The sequence below is a fragment of the Phasianus colchicus genome, chromosome 1 (genome assembly GCF_987193195.1).
Source record: "Phasianus colchicus chromosome 1, bPhaCol1.hap1.1, whole genome shotgun sequence".
NCBI classification, from domain to species: domain Eukaryota; kingdom Metazoa; phylum Chordata; class Aves; order Galliformes; family Phasianidae; genus Phasianus; species Phasianus colchicus.
The window spans coordinates 133,705,975-133,725,493 of record NC_143436.1 but is presented as its reverse complement, the minus strand read 5'-3'; the positions used below and the strand labels follow the sequence as shown (position 1 = coordinate 133,725,493).

The 19,519-nt window shown below is 42.2% G+C and overlaps 1 protein-coding gene and 1 long non-coding RNA gene across 6 annotated transcripts in view; one reads left to right on the top strand and one right to left on the bottom strand.

Annotated features, from left to right (window-relative positions):
* Positions 1-15,514, top strand: part of CRACDL (CRACD like) — a 61,816-nt gene extending 46,302 nt beyond the window's left edge. For all 5 annotated transcript variants that reach the window (XM_090127163.1, XM_090127127.1, XM_090127154.1 and 2 more), the window contains 4 exons: positions 776-2,381; positions 11,819-12,015; positions 13,710-13,845; positions 14,529-15,514. In XM_090127163.1, coding sequence (XP_089983289.1) covers positions 776-2,381; positions 11,819-12,015; positions 13,710-13,845; positions 14,529-14,674 — 2,085 coding nt within the window. In that variant the 3' untranslated portion in view covers positions 14,675-15,514. The remainder of the gene's footprint in view (positions 1-775; positions 2,382-11,818; positions 12,016-13,709; positions 13,846-14,528) is intronic.
* On the bottom strand, positions 1,877-10,568 carry LOC149920040 (uncharacterized). Its single transcript, XR_016460533.1, has 3 exons — positions 10,457-10,568; positions 6,725-6,804; positions 1,877-1,974 (listed from the first exon to the last, which is right to left on the bottom strand). It is a non-coding gene; the product is annotated as an uncharacterized LOC149920040 (long non-coding RNA).
* Positions 15,515-19,519: the final 4,005 nt, after the last annotated feature.

Genomic DNA, 19,519 nt, shown 5'->3' with positions numbered 1-19,519 from the left:
CTACAGTGAATCAGTGAGCTAATATATGCACTATGTGAAAATGCATATTCAGCAGCTTAATAATATTTTCAAATAATTCTGTATATTTAGCCAGTCCTTAACTGAAATGTAATCACAAGACCTCACAGATAACTACATATATATTTATGAACTTTTATGAAATAGTCTAATTCTTGGGGGAAAAAAAAAGACTTGTGCACAAAGGAGGAAAGATTATAATGCTGTATTACAGTGTGATCAGACAGAAAACTGCCGCATGGGAGTAGATACTCAGCTGGCATAGTGTGTCAGAACCTACCAGGCTTCTTAGTTTTTTGTTCTTTCTTCGATGTAGGTTTACTCTTTAGGAAGAATGGCTTGTTTTATTTTTATTGCTATTGTGGAGTAGCAAAACACAAAGGGACAGATTTTCAAATGCTGCTTTTTGCCTAAGAGCAAGACAACATATCCAGTATGCTCAGAGGAATCAAGTGCCAAGGATGCTCCAATGGTCATTGTTTTGATGAACTTCCCATCTATAAAGGCATGAAAGCCCTAGTTGTGCAGAAAAGAATGTCACTGATTGCTTTTATATTGGTTAAATACATTATTCCCGAGTCTTCGTAGATAAAAATGCACCCAGTACGTAGGTTAAGAAAACAGCATGCTCAGTGTTGGAGGCAAGTTTTGCCTTCCTGTCTAAGATCTTGGTTGTAAATGCCGTGTTTCAAAAAACAAAGCAGCAACATACAAATCTGCACATAGTGATGGAGCTTTCTAAATTTCTTTCTTGCAGAGGACCCAGTCTGAATCTCTGACTGATTTGAGCTGTACACCAGAAGAAGAGGAGGATGATGAAAAGGAGATGCGTGCAGACTTGCCAGATGCTGTATTCAAAACCAGTGATCAAGAAGTGCCTAGCGGCACATCTGCAGCACAGGACGTGGCTTCCTGGCAGAAGCCCAGAATGCCTGAGGACCTTCCCCCTGCTTTGACACTGGCAGTGACTCAACCCATTTCTGAGTCTGCTGTCGCACAGGAAGCTTTGCTTCCAGAGAATGAACCAAAGGGCTTCCAACCAATGCTGGATACGTGTGTGAAGTCTGAGAGCTTGCTGCTGACAGAAGGCTCCACAACTTCTCTGAACTCTGCTCCAGATGGAGAAGTACAAAAGCCAAAAGATTCCTCAGCAGCATTGGTTCTGTCTGGGGATGTAAGTAGCAGTGTGTCAACAAGTACTTTAAATAAAGGAAACAAGGAGCTTCCTTCTGTGTTTTCAGCACATGAAATACCATCTGAAGAAGATATTTCAACTAGTAAGAATAGTAATATTTGCTTGGAAGGGTTAGAAGAGAACATACAGAGTGATGATCAGGTACCCGTGGAAATGTCCTGTAACGAAGAGTCAAAGAAGGTGGTTGCTGTGTCATCAGAGTCTAGCAAGCAGTTTTTCATAGGTTCTTTCCAGCCCACGGATTCATTCCATGTTTCACATCCCTCTTCTTCATCCCAGGTGGGATCATATGCTTCCCAGACTTTAGAGAAAGCAAAGACTGTACAAGAAGCAGCTGCTTCTGATAAAGAGAACAGTCAGTCACTGGTCCACAAAGAAGAGATTTTGGGGAAGAAAAATGAAAAAACTGTCAATGAACTCAGTGCCTTGAGAAAGTTCTCTGTCTCCTCTGCACGGGAAAGGCCTAAAACCAGAAGCCTACACTTTCCAGAAGGTTCATTGTGTGAAAATCCATTAAATACCAGGTTCTTCCTGTCCAATGTGAACGTCTCTTTGAAAAATGAGAAGTTGAGCGAAGACTTGCAGAAGAGATCAGATCTGGAAGATAGAAAAAGTAGCGACAGAAACCAAGCTTTGCTGCCAGAATCTGACTCTGAGAACATGGGCCAGTCTACAGAAATTTTGGCTGACTGTGATTCTCCAGCTGTCGATGCAGTTCCGGTGCAAAGTGATTCTTCTGCAGTATCTCAGAATCAGCAAATCTGTGAAGATAAAAATCCTTTTCAAGTAAAACTTAAATCCACCTCACTGTCCTTGAAATATAGAGACCACTTGTCATCCGAATCAAAAGGAATTATAAGATACAGCGCAGAATTTAATTTAGAAAATCAGGGATTGACTTTATTTCTCAAAGGAGATAAGGCAGAGATCAAAAAAACAGCCGATACAAATATTGATGGTTCTTTAAATGAAAAGATCAAATCCAAAGCAAAGTTCTCTGAACAGCTTAGTAGCAAACCTCCATTGCCTAAAAAGCCAGTCTTTCAAAACATAACTGTTCCAAATACTAATGCAAGCAGGGAGAAGCAGGACAAAACTATTCATGCTCCAGAATCCAGAAATGAAGAGAGAGACATGGAGAAAAGGCCAAATTCTAGTAAAGTGCCTGGTAAGACTCTTGATACTTGTAAAATTAACTCATAAAGAATGACCTTACCATGTGTGATTCACACATTCTGTTGTGTGATTCTCAAATCTGGTGAGCTGGAGCTGAGGGCTCTGCCTTTGGTGATCCCTCATTCTTCCATGTGATTATCAGAACAACAGCAGGGAAGAAGTAGCAGGCAAACTAAGGCATTTTTACCTGAGATTTTTCTGTTTCATAGTATTGTTTATAGGATGTTCAAAGTGACACTCAACAAATACAGAGTATTAGCAAGTATTGTAAAAGAGAAATATCAAGCTACTAAATGTCTCCGTTTAGAGCTGCTTTCTGAAATTCAAAAGGCAGTGCCCTATGTGAGGTGAATGACTCAGACCTGTAGACCTTTTCCTGCCATAGTATTCAGACAGAAATACTGCTAACTGCCTGGCATGCTTAGCACACTATTTATATGTTGTCTCCTATGAGTCTTGCATGTTCATTTATTCGTCTTTACCATTACTCAATCCTTGTTTAAAAACAAGAATTAGCTACCCCGCAGCTTGCTGGACTAAGATCAAGTCTACTGCAGATTGTTAAATTGCACCCAGTTGTCTGTATTGTAAGCCAAAATGTAATTGGGTTAGAGTTAAAAAATTTAGTCCTCTGGAGACCAATATATTGTGTGCCACAGGCAGAGAACAGAAAAGGCGACACCGCCATCTGAGGTCTTTGCAACCACAGCAAACAAGTTAAGTACACTCAAGCAATTATAACTGGGAAAACTCTGCTCTTCTTTTCGAAGAGTGACCAAATGGGGGGAAAAAATCTTTAGGTTTTCCAGTCTGTAGGAGGAACTTATTCCCTGCCCCAGTCTGTCTGGTCATGAGTCTAATGTCGAGAATGTGAGGAGATGAGGTTTCTGCATGCCACAGCAGAGCTAGCCTTTCAGGTTGCTGTTTTCCACTGGTGGTCAGGCTCCAAGCCTGGGGGAGAGGAAACGCTAAGCTGAAAGAAGACATTAGAATGTGTCAGGTCATGTGTTCTGTACAAAAACCTCTTCCTGGCCCCACAGATAACTTGCTGAAGCTGAGCAAGACAGTGCAGCAAAAATGCACTGAGCACTGATGGGTGCAGGAGGAGGAGGAAAGGAAAGAAATGGAGCTGGAGAGCACATTTCTCCTGGCTACTCCTCTGCTCCTGTGGCTCTGGACAAAGGAAACTCCTGGCCCTGGCTCAGGGCTGTTCTCTACAAAATGGTGTGTATGCACAAGAGCCTGGCCTCACTGGCAGGGCTGTGCACAACTGGAGCTTGACCTGGTGCTGCTGGCCCTGTAGCACTGTTTCAGACATGTTCCTCTCTAACTGGCAGTATTACAGCATATTGGTATGGCCTGGTATTGTCTGACATGAAGATTCAGATTAGCCTGTAGCAGTAATTAGTCTTATCTAATTCCTCTTTGTTATTATTATATCATAGTAGTTTTCCAGCTTGGAACAGCTTTGTAATGCATTCTGCTATTTTAGCATGCCAGGAGTGAAAGCTTAATTCTAAATAGAGAACATTCTACTCCAACTTGAACTGAATCTTTCCAGGTCTTTCTTATGCCACTATAGATCTTTCTCATTAGAAATGGGATCGAGTCACTACCTCAGCCTGAGCAGGCTACCACATGCTGCAGGTGAGTGAGGTACTCCCACCTTCTCCAGTCATCTGGGCACAACAGCAGGTTTTGTAGGGGGAAATTAAGCAGCATCACGCAGGAGAATTGCTGTTGTACCTCTATAGGGCATCTTGAGCCATGGGATACAATGAGAGAGAAAACAGCTTTATGGGACAGTGCAGTACTCCTGTGCAAATGTCATTTTAAGCTCTTTGAAACTATTGCCTCAGTCCAGTGACTCAGGAGAGTATCTTAGTAAGTGCCAGAAATCTGACAAGCACTATCAGCATCACTCTTCCAGGGATCAATCGTGTGGCTTAACAACAAATTCTGGCGATCAGGTGTTCTAGACTGCTCACTTTTTTTTGTCCAACGACCTTAAGAGCTGTGGTTGCTACTGAGGAACACTTGACACTGTCAGGGAGTTTCTGCATGCTGTGTGTTAGGAAATTCCTCAGCTCAACAGGAAGGCATGCTGTGGAATCATAATGCAAAAGGGTATGATACCCTTTTCCTATACAATCATCTGCAGAAACCCAGTTTGCTGTGTCTCAGGATGAACAGGAGCAGTTTGGTTCATGGAGCTCAATTTTTGGCTTCTCAGCATTCTTGGTACCAAAGGCCTTGTGAGGGTTGCAGGCAGGCTGCTGTTCCACCAAGGGGAAAGCAGCAGTCTGGCCCACCAGCATTTCCTGGAAATGAGCAGGGGTTTGTTTGGTCTCTGTGCAGCTGCAAGGTGGCTTTTTAATGGATGTGTGAAATTAGTCACTCTGTCTGTCCGGAGTATAAATTTTTCTAGAGCTAAAAGCACAAGTACTTGCAAGAATTTAAAAAAATTAAGCTGTGTTTTTGGGAGTTGATAGTCTATAAATCCTGTAAGAGGCAGAAAGAACACATGCTAGCAAGTTATTACAAGAGCAAAACTGTAAGTAATACCCATGTGAATGTGCACATGAGAATATTTAAAAATCAGTGACTGTAGCAGAGAGATATTCTCTAAAAGAAAAAAAGGAACTTGGAGGGGGACAATGATTGTAATGGCGAAGGAAACTGGTATGCATTGTCTAGGAAATTTGAGCTTTGAAGCGACAAAGAAAATGTTTCTGGATAAAAGATGTTGCTCTAGTGCTGTCCTGTCCATAGCTGAAAAGAAGACACTTTTTTTTTTTTTTTTTTTTTTTTTTTTTTTTTTGCCAAAATACATTTGTTTTTAGGTTGTGTCAGCCTATTTTGTATCATGGCTGCTTTCCAGCAGTGAAATAGACTTCAATGCAAACATAGCACTTTCTGGTAAAAAAAGACTCTCCTGGCATCAGTGGTATAGATCCAACCAGAAGTCAAATTCTTCAAAGAGCTTGAAGAAGGAAATGCCAGAAATATATTGCCAGATCTTTTAGAATTCTGTGTTCTGAAATTAAGGAACTGGGTGTGTACCCTGGCACAGATGCATGTAGTACATTAATAAACAAAAAGAAATATTTAGGGCAGGGTATATACTAAATGCCATCTGCATTTTTAAAGACTTGATGTTTCATGATTGACCAAAGATATAACAATGTGGAAAGAAATATACACACGAGTGGTCTTACAAAACACTGACACTTGCATATACGGAGGGGTTATGTCCCTGTGTATAGTTGTTTGGATTAGCTAAGAATATGTTTGCTTTCAAAATACACAGGGAGTATGCAAGTTAGCTTTGCTGTTACCAGAGGTATGTCCTTCAGGCAGTTGTAATATTCTGCTTGCACAAATGTATGGCAAAAGCACTCACTCTTTGCAGTCCTCACAGGCGTAAGATGCTCATTATCAGAGACAGGATCTAAATGTTATAAAAAGAGCCTCTGCAATATTTTGTCCACACAGAAGGTTTTAGATTTAAAGGAAACAAGTACAGTATCTCAGGCCATACCTAAAACAAATCAATCCCTAAACCTTAGGTTGTTTAAATATGTCTTTGTTGTGGTTATTCACGTATGCAATGCGCACACACACACAACCTTACACACATTTGAATATATTGAGTATATCTATCCATCAGTAGACAGAAAGAGGCATGTATTTCTCTCACTTGTCTGTGTGTGCATACACCAATGTACAGTAATGAATCAATCATAGATCCTCTTTAGTCCATAAATAGTACCATATCTTCATCTTGTTGCTCACACAGCCAGTCAGATAGACGTGAAAGAATAAATCCAGCAATTGATGGGAAGTGTATGCTTTCATATTCACAATATTTAGGCAGAAGAAATTTCATTTGTAAGAGCAGAGCTCTAGTCTCTAAGGAAAAGGAAATCTTTAGTAAAATGGTGAGGGAAATGGATACTTGCATTTAACACCTGCAGCAGGGGAATTTCCCCCCTTAGGGAGCACTGGGCCAGCCCTGCTGTTATCAGATCCAGCTGAGAAGAGCTTGGGTGATTCTTATCTGAGGGAAAGAATTCAGAAGGTGAGAGAGGGCTCTGTTGGTTTGGGAGTTGTCTGGTGGTGAGACTCAGAGCTGTGGAAGTGGTGAAGGGTATGGGCCTGGCTGCCAGCAGCCAGAGCAATGAGGCCTGTAATGATCTGTGCTTGGTAGCTGTGGTGGAATGGGTGGAGGAAGCTTTTGAGTGTGGTTTCAAGAGGCAGCAGGCTTCCGCAGCCAATTTAAATTCTAGGTGTTCATAGGTGGAGGCATTAGGCACAGAGCAGACAAGTTCTGACCTGGTGTCCTCCCATTTTCTGTGACTTTTCCCAAGGGGAAGTAGGGGCTCGCTCTTCTTTCCAAAAGCCTCAGGCCAAATCTGTTCCAATGAAACAAAGAGAAGAAACTATCATGAGCTTAAACCTATGAGTGAATGAGAGATACATCACTGCCAAAAACATCCTTTATTAGTTTATGAAGTTATTAAATAGAGAGTTGAATAGTGTATTGTTTAAACATACTGTAATAAGAACCAAAGAATATAATTCAGAATTCAGTTTTCGGAGTGTGCCATAGAAGCAAGAGGCTCACCCCTGCTTCACAGAAGGAGAACCAAAGGACAGAGCATTCATGGCATGTCAGTCTTGCATGAATTCCAGTAGAAGATGCCTCTGTTTGCATTCAGCACTCTATGACGGCAGAGCATACCCACAGGGAACCCTTGTGCTAGCTGCTGTGCATGTGACTTCCGTCAGAAATGGGAATTAGACTGTACTTTTGAGTTCTTTTGGTTTCACTGTGGCCAGCTGGTTCCTTAAATGCTGAGCTTTGATGCATGGTGAATTATAAAAGAATTCTGACTGCCTTATGACCGGATAAGACAGGAGGGTGGATGTATTCATGGGAATCAGACATTCACTGAAATGAGGAAGATGTGCAGACATCTTTTCTTGTGAATTGTTACTTCTTGAGAATGCTTTCAGTGTCTTAGTACTCTTCAGAACCCCAGAGTTTCATTGGAGAGACTCAGATAACCTTAAACTGTGAGAGTGACTCTCTCTACCATACTTTGTCCTATATTGTTTCACCACCATCTTTTGCTAGTACCATAAAGTCATTAAAACAGCAATGCATGTATAGTGCCGCACCGCCTTCTCCAGTTGGAAGCAGGAGGATGTAAGGGACCTCTGGGCAATGGGAAAGATAGTAGATTGTGAATACAATGCAATCTCTTCCTCCTCTTACAGTAATTTTAGCTGACTGATAAGGGAGAAGGTAGCAAATTCTGCAGATTGCATCTGACTTTTTTTGCTGAAGAAAACATTTCCTTTGCTTTGCCTGCCTGACATACTTCCTGTAGTAAAGACTCACAACAGCAAGAGTAAAATGTAATTACTTGATGAAAGAGGAAAACCCATTCCAGAAGCAGATCAGCTCTTGATCCTGCTCAGAGTAGGTGATGGTACTCTGCTGTCACAAGTCAGGGCTGCACAGGTACATTATCTTTCAACCTTTAAAGATGTTGATAAAGAGCTTTTTCATTGCTACTATAAACAGCAGCATTCTGATATCATCTCTTCCAGGATCATATTTGGCTCTAATTTGGCTGCCTTTTAATTCGCATTACTTGGACGTCTGGTTTCTCATCATGAAAATTATTTCAAAAGCCCAGGTGCTGGGCACCTCCTTCTATAATATCTGCTTTATGGAAAATGCTGTTGTAATAGCAGCTTCCTGACACATCACTGAGGGATTGGGAACCCTGTTGTGCTAGGAAATGCACATCAAAACAATAGGAGGAGGAATCCTAAATACACAAAGATAACACAGAAATGGAAGCGCAGAAGCAGTACGACCATTACACACAGTATGGTAAATAGAACTAGAGCATAGCAGTCATTGTCAGTATTGATTGTTTGGTGGGAGCTGAGGAAGAGCAAATGCACAGTTCAGTCGGTGTTTACAGAAAGCCCCTGTGGTGTGACAGGGAAAATGGGACAGAACATACAGGGTGATTTTGAATCAGGCAGACTAAGAAGTAACATCCCTAGCAGAGCCAAGGCAGAAGCTGTGCTCCTGCTATCAAGGAAAGGCTGTTGAGTAAGTTGAGAGGGTTTTCACAGTAAAAGCTTTGATATTTGTGAGGACCAAGGTATTAAAGACAGTAAGGGACACTGCAAAGGCTGTAGTTATGATGGAAAAGGACCTGTGTGTTGGTGTGCCAGCTATACAGGGCCCTGTCTTGAAATCAAGGCCTCAACATGGGGCGAAAAGGAATGTTTGGGGGGATGGAGTTACAGGAAGAGGCTGACCAGGCTGAGGGAGGCTTCAGTGGAGAAACATCTTGGTAACATTGATAATACCTTGGTAATATTAACTGCTGCGTGGATATTCATTAAGTGATGCCTCTGAGGAACACCAGACATCACCATCACCTTCAATAGTGGGAGTCAATCCTCTTATCATAGCAGCGTGATCTGGGAACTGATAAAGCACGGAGCCTAGTTTTACTTGGCAGTGTGCTTAATTGGTTTTGCCCAAATTACTTACTGCCAACGTGGATACATGGGCACAACCTACAAAGGAGATAATGTGATTGTGGGTATCTTAGTAGACATTGCATCAATTCAGCTTAGTGGCTTTAGTTCTGATGGTCTTGATGAAAAAAAGCCCTAATATAGTCAGAGAAGACTGTTTAGTAGTCCTTGAGCTGCTAGTGATTGTCTTGGAGAAATGTGGAAAATAAGGGAAAGTAGTGCATCTTGAAAAAGGAGGTGAGGTGGGGAAAATAGGGGTGGGAATATACCACTTAAAGAGAAATACTGGAAGGAATAACTGAGCTATTTATAATGTCCACAAGATAGCATGGATGTAAGTTCCAAACAACATGGTTTGGTGATGAAAAGTCAAATCAAATGATAACTGTTGTGGCAGGGCAAACGAGTGTCATGACATCCCCTCATGACACTCCTATAAGTACAGTCTTGGTGAATCTATTCGTTGGGTTGATGCAGAGCTACTGAGTGTGCTGGCTATGTTTCACTGTCATTTTAATGGTGGCCATCCTAGTTCTGGCACTATTCGGTATATTTGAGGACATGGGTGACAGATCTAAGTGTATTTTTCTTACATTTGCAAGTACTAGCAAGCTGGAAAGCCTGTAGGCACAGTGGAGAACAAGAATAGAAATCAGAGTTCTCTTGAGAAAGTGGAGACATAGTCTGAAAAGAATTTTTATTATAGAAAAGTACAAAGTGCTGCTCTCTGTGTAAAAATAATCAGATGCACAGATATGAAAAGGGAAGGGGAGAGGGGAAGTAAGATGATCTAGAGCTCAAAAACTAAACTCGAAACAAGAATAAGGTAATCCTGCAGAAAAGCCTGATGTGTATAGGAGGCAGTCTCCAAGGCATGTGAAATAGTCCTTCCACTTCACCTGATTCTGGCACCTTGTGCCAGAGTGGAGCCAGACTTGGGCCAAATTAAGTCAGTACCTACAAATGCATACAGAGAATAAAACTAATCAGAAAAGCTAAAAAAAAAAAAAAAAAAGTAATGGAGAAAATGTGGTGTAAATCTTCAAATGCACAACAGATTGCCACAAGGACAATGTGAGTAATCTGCTCACAACCACAGTATATAGGAAAAGAAGTTATAGATTTAAATTAGAGCAAAGAAGATTTAGCTTACTCTATGGGGAAAAAATCTAGTGGAAAAAGAGCAGCGAAGACAGATTGTCTGGGGAGGCTGTGAGTTCTGCCCCATCTTTGGAGGGTTTTAAGAACAGACTAGATGAATATTCTAGAATACAGTTCATGTGAAATTTTGCAACTCATCTTGCCTTATATCTGAAGGGATAGACTAGATGACACTGGACATCTTTCCCAGCATTAAATTATCATCCTCTAAAATGAGACAAAAATGAAGCAAGGGCAGCCAGCAAAGAGAAGGGAGGGATTATGTGAGGAACAGCTGGTGGCATGGAAAGACAGGGGAGGTAGACGGCACGCAAGAGAATCGGAATAACTTGCCATGCAGGAAGGAGGGAAGCTTCTTCAGTGTCCTGTGGCCCTTCTTTGTCTGTGCTGCATCTGCACAACTGGGCTTCCTGGCTTCTTCTTTTCAGAGGTTTCCCTACAAGATCACATGAGATAAATGTGATGGGAAATGCACGTGTCAGCTGGCACTACGTCTTCCTTTGCCCTTAAAGAAAATCTTGTTTTCTCTTCTTGTGGTTTTTAGATGACATAGGCTTTACAATGTTTTCATGCTAACTAACTTCTGGGGTTGGGGCCACATTCTTCTAAATCAGATCACAGCTCTCCAGAAATGTGTGCCACCTCCACAGGGTCCTAAGGCAGGGAGGCACAACTCCATGCCAGCACAGCAGCTGAGCACAGGTCTGAGCAGGATGCTGAATTGATAACAAACATTTCTCAAGGGGCAGAATTATGCATGATGTTGGAATGGGAATGCTTAACTTCAGCTCTGAAATATCCTTCCAGAAATCTGGGGACACTGGTGACCAGAAGTGCCTGGGGAAAGTTAAACTGTCTTTCCCTATGTTAGCACTATTCTTATCCCTCACATAAACCATGCAGTGGCTCTGTATTAGTTGTAAAACTGGTTTGGGTGCAGTGTAAACCAAGAAAAAGTGGAAAAAGTGGGGGCTGGAGCCAACAGAGGAGCTGAGGCTTTTCTCTCAATCCAGTTCTGTCCAGTCTACAGACAAGGTTTCCCTACACAGAGTGTTAGAATATGCAGTATTTCACTTTCCCATACCTCTGCATACCATTTGTTCCTTAATAGCAAATGTGAGAAAAACAGAGTAGCACTTTTGACCCTTTTCTCTAGGAAATGCAATTTTTTCTTGTCTTGCTGAAATCTCCATTCTGGTAGAGCATGGTGAGAGTGATTGTCCCAAGTGCAGAATATGGTGTCAACAGTGTTAGCAGTATTTCTGTGTGTTCAGGCAACACAGGCCGCAGGCAACAGGGGGCTGTGCCAGAGAGGCTAAAAAGGTCACAAGAAGGCAGCAACCAGACTAAGGCACTGGCTGCTGCTGTTTGGGAATGGGAATGGAGGGGGAAGAAGGGGAGACCCAGAAAAGTGGGTGATTTCATGAAGTTTGATTGACTTTCCTGAATCTCCCCTATGTGAAGGCAGTGACACTGAACTCTAACTGAACAAGGATAAGAAAAGGTTTTTCACCAGTAGAGTGGTAACTTAGTGAAAACATGAGGATTGTTCTCTGGAGACCAATCTGAAAAGAGTTCCTATTTACCCAGGTTTATCACACTTCATGTGACAAATCAGCATATTGAGCAAGTGAGAGCTGAAGCTAATTACAAGTCTCTTTCAAATAACCATGCATATAAATAATCTGTCAACAGAGAGGAGTGTGTCTTTGGTGATTGCTGGAGACTCCAGAAGGGAGCCTGACAGTCCCATGGAGCCAGCCTGGATCACCATCGCAAGGCAGAAGCAGTGGGGAACGCAGCAGGAGCAGGAGCTTGATGGAGAGAAACCTGTCACTCTGGATACAAAATCAGATACAGAGAAACAGAATAAAGAGAAGGAAAGAACAGAGGTATTTACAATACAAATTTGCAATGATTTCGTATTATTACATTTCTGTAATATTCCTTGAATCCGCTGCTATTTTCCTACTCAGATGCCATAATGATGACAGATACTTAATGAGTACAACCATAAACATCAAAAACACTGCTCTCATAAATGTGTTACAGATGTGGAATTCCCTGGTTATTCAGATAAGTAATTTTGTATATCCAAAAAATCCTGGAACTATGTGAGGTGTGTAACATTTCTTAGGTGCCCACTGCACACTTAGCAGAGGTAAGGTGTGAACTGTAGACTAAGATAACCAAAATGCAGTACCATATTGTACAGTCTCTTTCAATGCAATGGGATTGATACAATGCTCTCTCCACCATTTCATTGAATCTCCTCTACCTTCTGACTGATCTAACACCAAACGTAGAGCCCAGTCCTAGAAGGATTTTAGAGCAACAATGTTTAAAGCTTTGGGAAGTGAAACAGGACAAAAATAGCATTTGCACTTGCAGACTTTGCCAAGATATAAATTCTAGTTCTTTGTATATAACTGAAATGCACAATGTGGTGCCGCAGAATATGGGCTTCAAAGATCCTATGCAAAAAAGGTGATACCAGTAGCAAGTGATCTTCCCAGGTGACAAAGCTGTGCTAGCAGAAGCACTTGGCATTAATACAGAATACTAACAAGGCTTCCCTGTTACTGGGCTAGCTCATGGAGGCAGCAGTGTGCGAGTGCTGCTGCCTGTGTTGCCTCATGCACAGTAAGAGCCCAGCACTGATGCAGGAACATGAGTGGCTTACACCAGTTTAGCATTCCCAGTGCAAATGACCTACTTTCTTGCTTAAAATGGTACTATAAGAAACCCGATTACTGTATTATATCCTGGAATAGAAAAAGATGTGTAGATGATGAAAAAAATAGCAGTGGTTTAGATTAACAGGAAGTAAAACCTAATAAAATGTCTAGGCAAGATTGTAAACTGCAGAAATACTCAGCACTGTCACGGCAGTTAAAACACAAAGGGTTTAAATGATCCCAAAGTACAGTTTCTGTGTCAAATAGGAAACTCCAGATTTTAGTTGGCAGCGTTCCCTAAAATTCATGCCATACATTTCATTTCCCTGTATCAGCTAGCAGAGAAATATGACAAGATGCTCCTGACTGCTGTGTGTGAGGCGTGGTGCCACTGTACTACTCCTACTCTCACATGGCACCAGGCACTATCGCTTCAGGGTAGTTTTTGATACTGGCAAGAGAAATCATGAGAGGATGTGTTTCATTTCCTTTTCATGGAAGTTTACCTTCAATCCTCCAAAAATTCAATGCCTTAAGCCACAAAATTTGGGAGGTAAAAAGAGCGAGGCTGTTTGCAAATCCTGTGTACATTAGTGGAGCTTTCCAAATGGTTTGGAATATATTTTGTCTTTATAACAACCTACTAGGAGATTCTGTTACAAATAAGAAGATACACAAAGGGATAGTTTCAGTTTTTGAAGTTGAGTATTATGGATGCTAACGTGAAACCCATAGAGCTCTCTGAACAGGTGCCAGTTCCATTGAGAGGAGTGAACCAGTGTGTGATAAGTCCATGTGATCTTTGGATCATACCAGGCATCAAATCCACTCCTTTTGCTCATATTCTTCCAGCCTGGTCTTACTTATTCACTGTGCATTATTTGGATTTTAACCCTCTGTGTACCTAGGGGTCAGTGAAACAGCAATGGAGCAAACCTTCTCAATTGGCACCTAAAACCACTTCTGAAGAACAGAAGAAGGAGTCAAAGTCTGAAGCAAAAGAGCCTCTGACAAGAACCAATTCACTGACACATTTCGTCTCTGGTAGGAAAGAAAATGCTTAAAATGTATTGCTCTTACCTTGAAACCTTGTCTGAAGAAATCCTCTTTGAGCGTATTGGAGAAGGAGTAGGGGTTAGATCCTAATCCCTTCCCTGGTCGCACATCACCAGGGGCGAAATGTTTTCTCAGCACTCTGGAGATTTATGGTGCCACATTCCACTTTGATTATACTGTAGTCAGAACTAGTGTTGAAAGAAATTGAATCAAGAGTGCCAAGCCATTTCACAGGATTGGGTCCCAAATGTAAAAGGTAAAATGCATGCAGAACTGTTTTCAACAGTGTTCAGTTTCCATGGGGTTTTCTAAGCACACAAGAACAATGTGGGCTCACCACCTATCTGCCCATCAATGAGTTGAAGGCTGAGAGGAAGTCTGAAATGAGTGCCCTTGTTTGGCCCGGGTGTGAGCACAGGGCATGGCAGAGAATTGAGGTCATCTTACTGTTTTTTATAAGTTTAGGAACCAAAGCATATTAGTCTTTAAAAATGTATTCTTTTGTTGCTCGAAGTGGTTATTGCCTCAATAATGTATTGTAGAAGTTTTGATGTGAAATGCAAAGATTTTCTGCTGAAGAGCAAGACTCAGCAAGTTTTTAATGACAGAATAGAACGTATAGCTGCACAGCAATCTTGTCTGAAATGCACCTGTGTTTTATTCACACACAGTAGCTCAGTCATTGGCACCGGGAGACAAAGATGAAATCAGCCACTTGAAGAAAGCCAGTACTGCTGCTCCAGACCAGCCGTCATGGATGGAACTTGCCAAAAAGAAATCTCAAGCTTGGAGTGATATGCCCCAGATTATAAAATAGAATTATGCAAATGAATAACATCATTTATAAATAAGTCAACTACTTAATTGAACTTCTACAGACCAACCAGTCACAGTGAAGAATCTGTGATACAGAAGGCTCTTACTATACAGCTGTGGAGAAAGCGTGCAATAGGCGCAGTCAGAAAGTTTACCTAAGCAATTGTAGCAATCAGGATTGCAATGGATTACTTAAATTATGCTGAGAACATACTTACACTTTGGAAAACAAAATTTCTGCTTTATCTATTTCCTGTGTTTTCTTCCTTTAAGGATCTTTGCTAAACTTTGCTGAGTTTCAGTTGTTACTGTTCTGTTTGATATGTTTTTTCTGTGTTTACATTTAAAAACTGTGCATTAACATCCTGGTTCTGTTGATATGTGTCACTGGAATTGCCTCACGCTTTTTCTGTCAAACTGTAGAAGTTTTCATGAATGGCTTCTAGTGAGTACTCTGCTAAAATGTGCTGATTGGACTCTGTGTTTGCTGAGCTGAACCAAGTGGTCCAGTCTCTGATTTTAGGTTACATTTCATGAGGCACAGCAAATTTATGCATGACCATGAATAAAAATTCCTCAGGTTCTTCTGTGAGCAGCGTTGGTTGTGTGATATTTTCTAGAAGGTGAACAATAAGGAAACTGGACTGAAGTTAGAAGCTCATTGCAGTTACTTTTCGACCTGAATTTATCTGCAACTATCTTCTCTTTATGTGAAATCATCATTCTCAATTAGGAACATGGTGTTAGCAGCAATGGACAATTTTGCAAGCTAACAATAAATCCCAGTGGGGAATTTCCTGGAAACTTAATGCCCAGGAATTAATGCTAAGGAAACTTAGGAGTGGCTAAGGCAAACATTTATCTCTGTGTATGTATGTATGTGTGAAATATTGCCTTAACGCTGCACTCCCTGGATTTATTTATGTATAGATTTGTGATTTCGTTTCTCTTTCAGAAAAAAAAAATATATATATATATATATATATATATATATATATATATAGGGAGACCTTAGGGAATGTAGGATTTCCTAAGAAAAACATCTTGTTTGGAAGTTTTGTTGTGTTGTCTTCTCTAAGGAGGTGGGGAGTAAAAGCTGGCCTTCCTCAGCAATGATTATTTAATTTTGCAACAAACAATGCATTGGAACAGGTGAATATCCAAGGCACTGTGGTGGATTCACCCTGATAGACAACAAAACTCCACCTCAGCAACTTCCTACCACAGGACCCACCTTTCAGGCACTGCTCCACATGGGTTCCCAATGGGCAGCATCTCTCCTGCCCCACCATGGGTCCCTCTCCATTGGCTGCAGCTCTGGCTGTTTTGTTTTTGTATCCAGGTGATACTGTAGGACCAGCAGAAGAATTAGGTACATTTTTCAGATATTATAAAAAAGATTTTAACTCCCTCTGTAATAACTTTTTAGCATATAGTGTTATTTTAATACATACTGTTACTGTATGGTTTCTGTATTAAAGGAGTATCCTGTGCAAAGAGGATGATGTTTTCAGGAAATGCAGTGAAAAATGTAGTCTGTCTCCTTGCAGCCCTTAAAATGATTAAATCTACTGAACTGTGACTGAATTTTTGGAGCATGACCTGTATAGCTGCATGGGGAAGCATGGGAACCATTGGACCATCTCCCGTTTTGACAGACAGACACTCAAGAATACCAGAGAAGCAAGATGGAGGTCTGCTGGCATGACCTGTGCAATCCTAAGGGAAAAAACCACTGGGTGCCTTGCTCCTTGTGTGGTGGTTTGGCTCCAAACAGAAGACTGGAAGCACCAAAGATGTAGATGATTTCACGGTGCAGCTAGATCAACCAGTGGAAGACAAAACCCAACAAGAGTTGATCAGTATGAAAGCCAAGGTCTTGGCCTCAGTGATTGCCACTGACCTTGGCCTGTGCTGTTGCCATGGGCCTTTGAAGGCGGCAGCTGGAGGACTCATCTTTGCCACAGCGTCGTTCCACAGGCACCAGCCTTTGTGAAAGACTCTGGGCTCTCAGGACCTCTCACCTGACAGGCTTTTGTTTTCTCACAGCATTGTTCTGTACACACAGAATCATAGAGTCATAGAATCACAGAATGGCCTGAGTTGAAAAGGACCACAGTGATCATCCAGTTTCAACCCCCTGCTATGTGCTGAGTCACCAACAACCAGACCAGGCTCCAGAGCCACATCCAGCCTGGCCTTGAATGCCTCCAGGGATGGGGCATCCACAGCCTCCTTTGGGCAACCTGTTCCACTGAGTCACCACCCTCTGTGTGAAAAACTTCCTCCTAATATCTAACCTAAATCCCCCCTGTATATTTTTCTTTCTAAGTCAAAGGGCCCTGATACAGTCCTGATACAGCTGTGCTGTCAACAGGTAGGCAGAATGTAGGTTTGGAATCTGTGTATTTTGCTTTGGACAGAAGGCTTGTTTGTGGCCAAATACAAATGTATTTTTCTTCTCTGTGTGAAAAGTGATTTCTGGTTAACAATTCACACCACTGGAAAAGCCTTTCAGACCTGATCAGCTTTCCTGGGGACATCACTGTGTGTTTCCAGCCGAGAAGCAGTATGACTGACTCAGGCTGATCCATTTTGCTCAAGCAAGTGCAGTATACATTGTTGGTACAGAACTTCTAACACTGACATAAAATGTAAAAATTCAGCCTTTGTTCATAACTCACATGCATCAGCTCCAACAATCTGCATTATAGTCAAGGAACACCAGCAAAATGGACTGGAAAACAGAACAGTTTCCTTTCCCAGAAGTGCTTTGTGATGCATCTTTGGCTTTCTGTCCAAGGTGCAAGGTGACACTCTGTAATCAGTTTCTGTCCCTGGCAGTGAAGTACTGCATGCAATGCAAATGCAGTGTGGGCTGTGCCTCTTTCTGTGCAAAAAGTGTAGAGTTGGTGACTTACCCAATTTACAAGTTGGATTATCAGAATTAGCCACCTCTGGAGCTCAGTAACTTTCAGTAAAAAATTATGACTAAATGATTTTTAATGTACAGCAAACCATAATTAATTTTTAAGGCCAAAATAGCCCTCCAGCCTTTACTTTGATAGTGTTTTGCGCTGCGTTTCTTTTGACAGTAAAAACATTTACTAAATGTATTTCATTTTTTTAAAGATGAAAAGGAACACAAAATCTTGTCAGAAGATGTCCAGCAGCAGCGTAGCAAGGAGCTTGCTGTAATTTTGCAGTGCCATTAATTCCCTCTTAGTCTAGAGAAGTGCAGTGAACTTGTCAAAATGTTTGCTTTGTACATGTGATGAGCATTCTGCTGTGGATAACAAAGGTTTAATTACTGGGTTTGGTGTTTGTGGTTAGCAGATGGCTTTTGTACTATTCTGGAGTCAAAGGCAAAGAAACGATTTGCGAGTGCTGGTCAGTGCTTTGTGGCTTGTGAATCAATACCGACTGAAGGGCCTTGTGGAGTATCACTCCCAGATAGTTCTCTGCCTTGTGTTACTCTTTGAAGCTTCCTACCAGTGTGACACATTCCCACAAGGTCCATTCAGATCTTTTTTTGTGATACCTTGGAGTGCCTTTGCTTCCCCCGCAGATCCCAGTTCTCTTCTGTGCACTGGCTGTGTTCCCAGAATGAAGCCCTCCCGGCTCACCTATCGCAGCTGAAAAGGAGGTCGCTCAGAAAAGCATTGACCTCCCTCCTTCTCTGGGATCCCAGACGTCTCTCAAGAGCTGTTAGGAGCACAGCTCATTCTGCACTAAAGTGTCAAAGCAAAGTGATGGAGAGCCGTTCTGCTTCCTTCCACCTCTCACACCTTTGCAGACTGTGCTTTCAGTGACTTCTTTTTGTTAGCCTGCAAGGCTCCCCTTATTTACTTGTTGGCATATGAAAGGGCACGTGTTGCAGACTCACAGTCCCACTGAAGCCTGTTCTGCTGTCTTTAAGGACGCTGAACCAGCTGCGGTGGCATATGAGGTCCTCCTCATTCCCCATAGCAAGAAATCCCCATTTTTCCACAAATATAGTTTGACTTCTGAAGGTGAGAATTGACATGTAATTTCCTAACCTTTGAAAGTAAACTTTGTGAACTGATGGTTTCCCAGATGAGCCTTAAAGATCACTTCCAGCCCAAGCCATTCAATCCAGGAATTTCTGAACTGGTGAGCCAAGTTTGTCCCAAGTCAGGCTGTGCTAATGGTGCTTCCCAAAGAGATCCCATCCTCACTTTACTTTACTCTTTTTTTTTTACCCCCTCTGAATTTAATGCAGTTGCCTGTATCCACTCCACAACACTGCCTACATCAAAGTGCCGACGGGAACATTCTGGAAAGAGCAGACAACACTCCAAGTCATGACAAGAGGAGAATTAAGGCAACAGCAGTTCAGGAAAACAGAGCCACCCTCTCAAAAGAAATAACAGAGAGACCATAATAAGCTGCTGGCTCTTCCTCTTCGCGCTCAGCACAGGAGATGATTTTGACAGGCACGCTGCCTGTGGACAGCACAGAAGAACACGGCCCTGTCCCACTGTGCACCATGGCTCTGTGTCCCTCCAATCCCAAACCTCTTGGCAAATCAGTGCTCACCCCCACACTTTTGGTGTACTCATGGCTCACTGGCACAGCAAACCAGCACTCCTGAGGGCCAGCCCACACCAGGCCCACTGTGAGCACCTGGCTTTGCTATGCGGCTCAGACTCAGGCAGGCCGCCTTCATGACTACCCAGCTCTTTGCTGCTTTCTGTTCCTCCTCTGTGGCTTTTCTCTGTTTTCCCGAAGCAGCAGGTACCCTGAAGGCTGGCTGCCTTCCTTTTAATTCAGCCCAAGCACCGAGCTCCTTCCAGCACGGCAAGCAGGACAGCGGCCGCCCGGG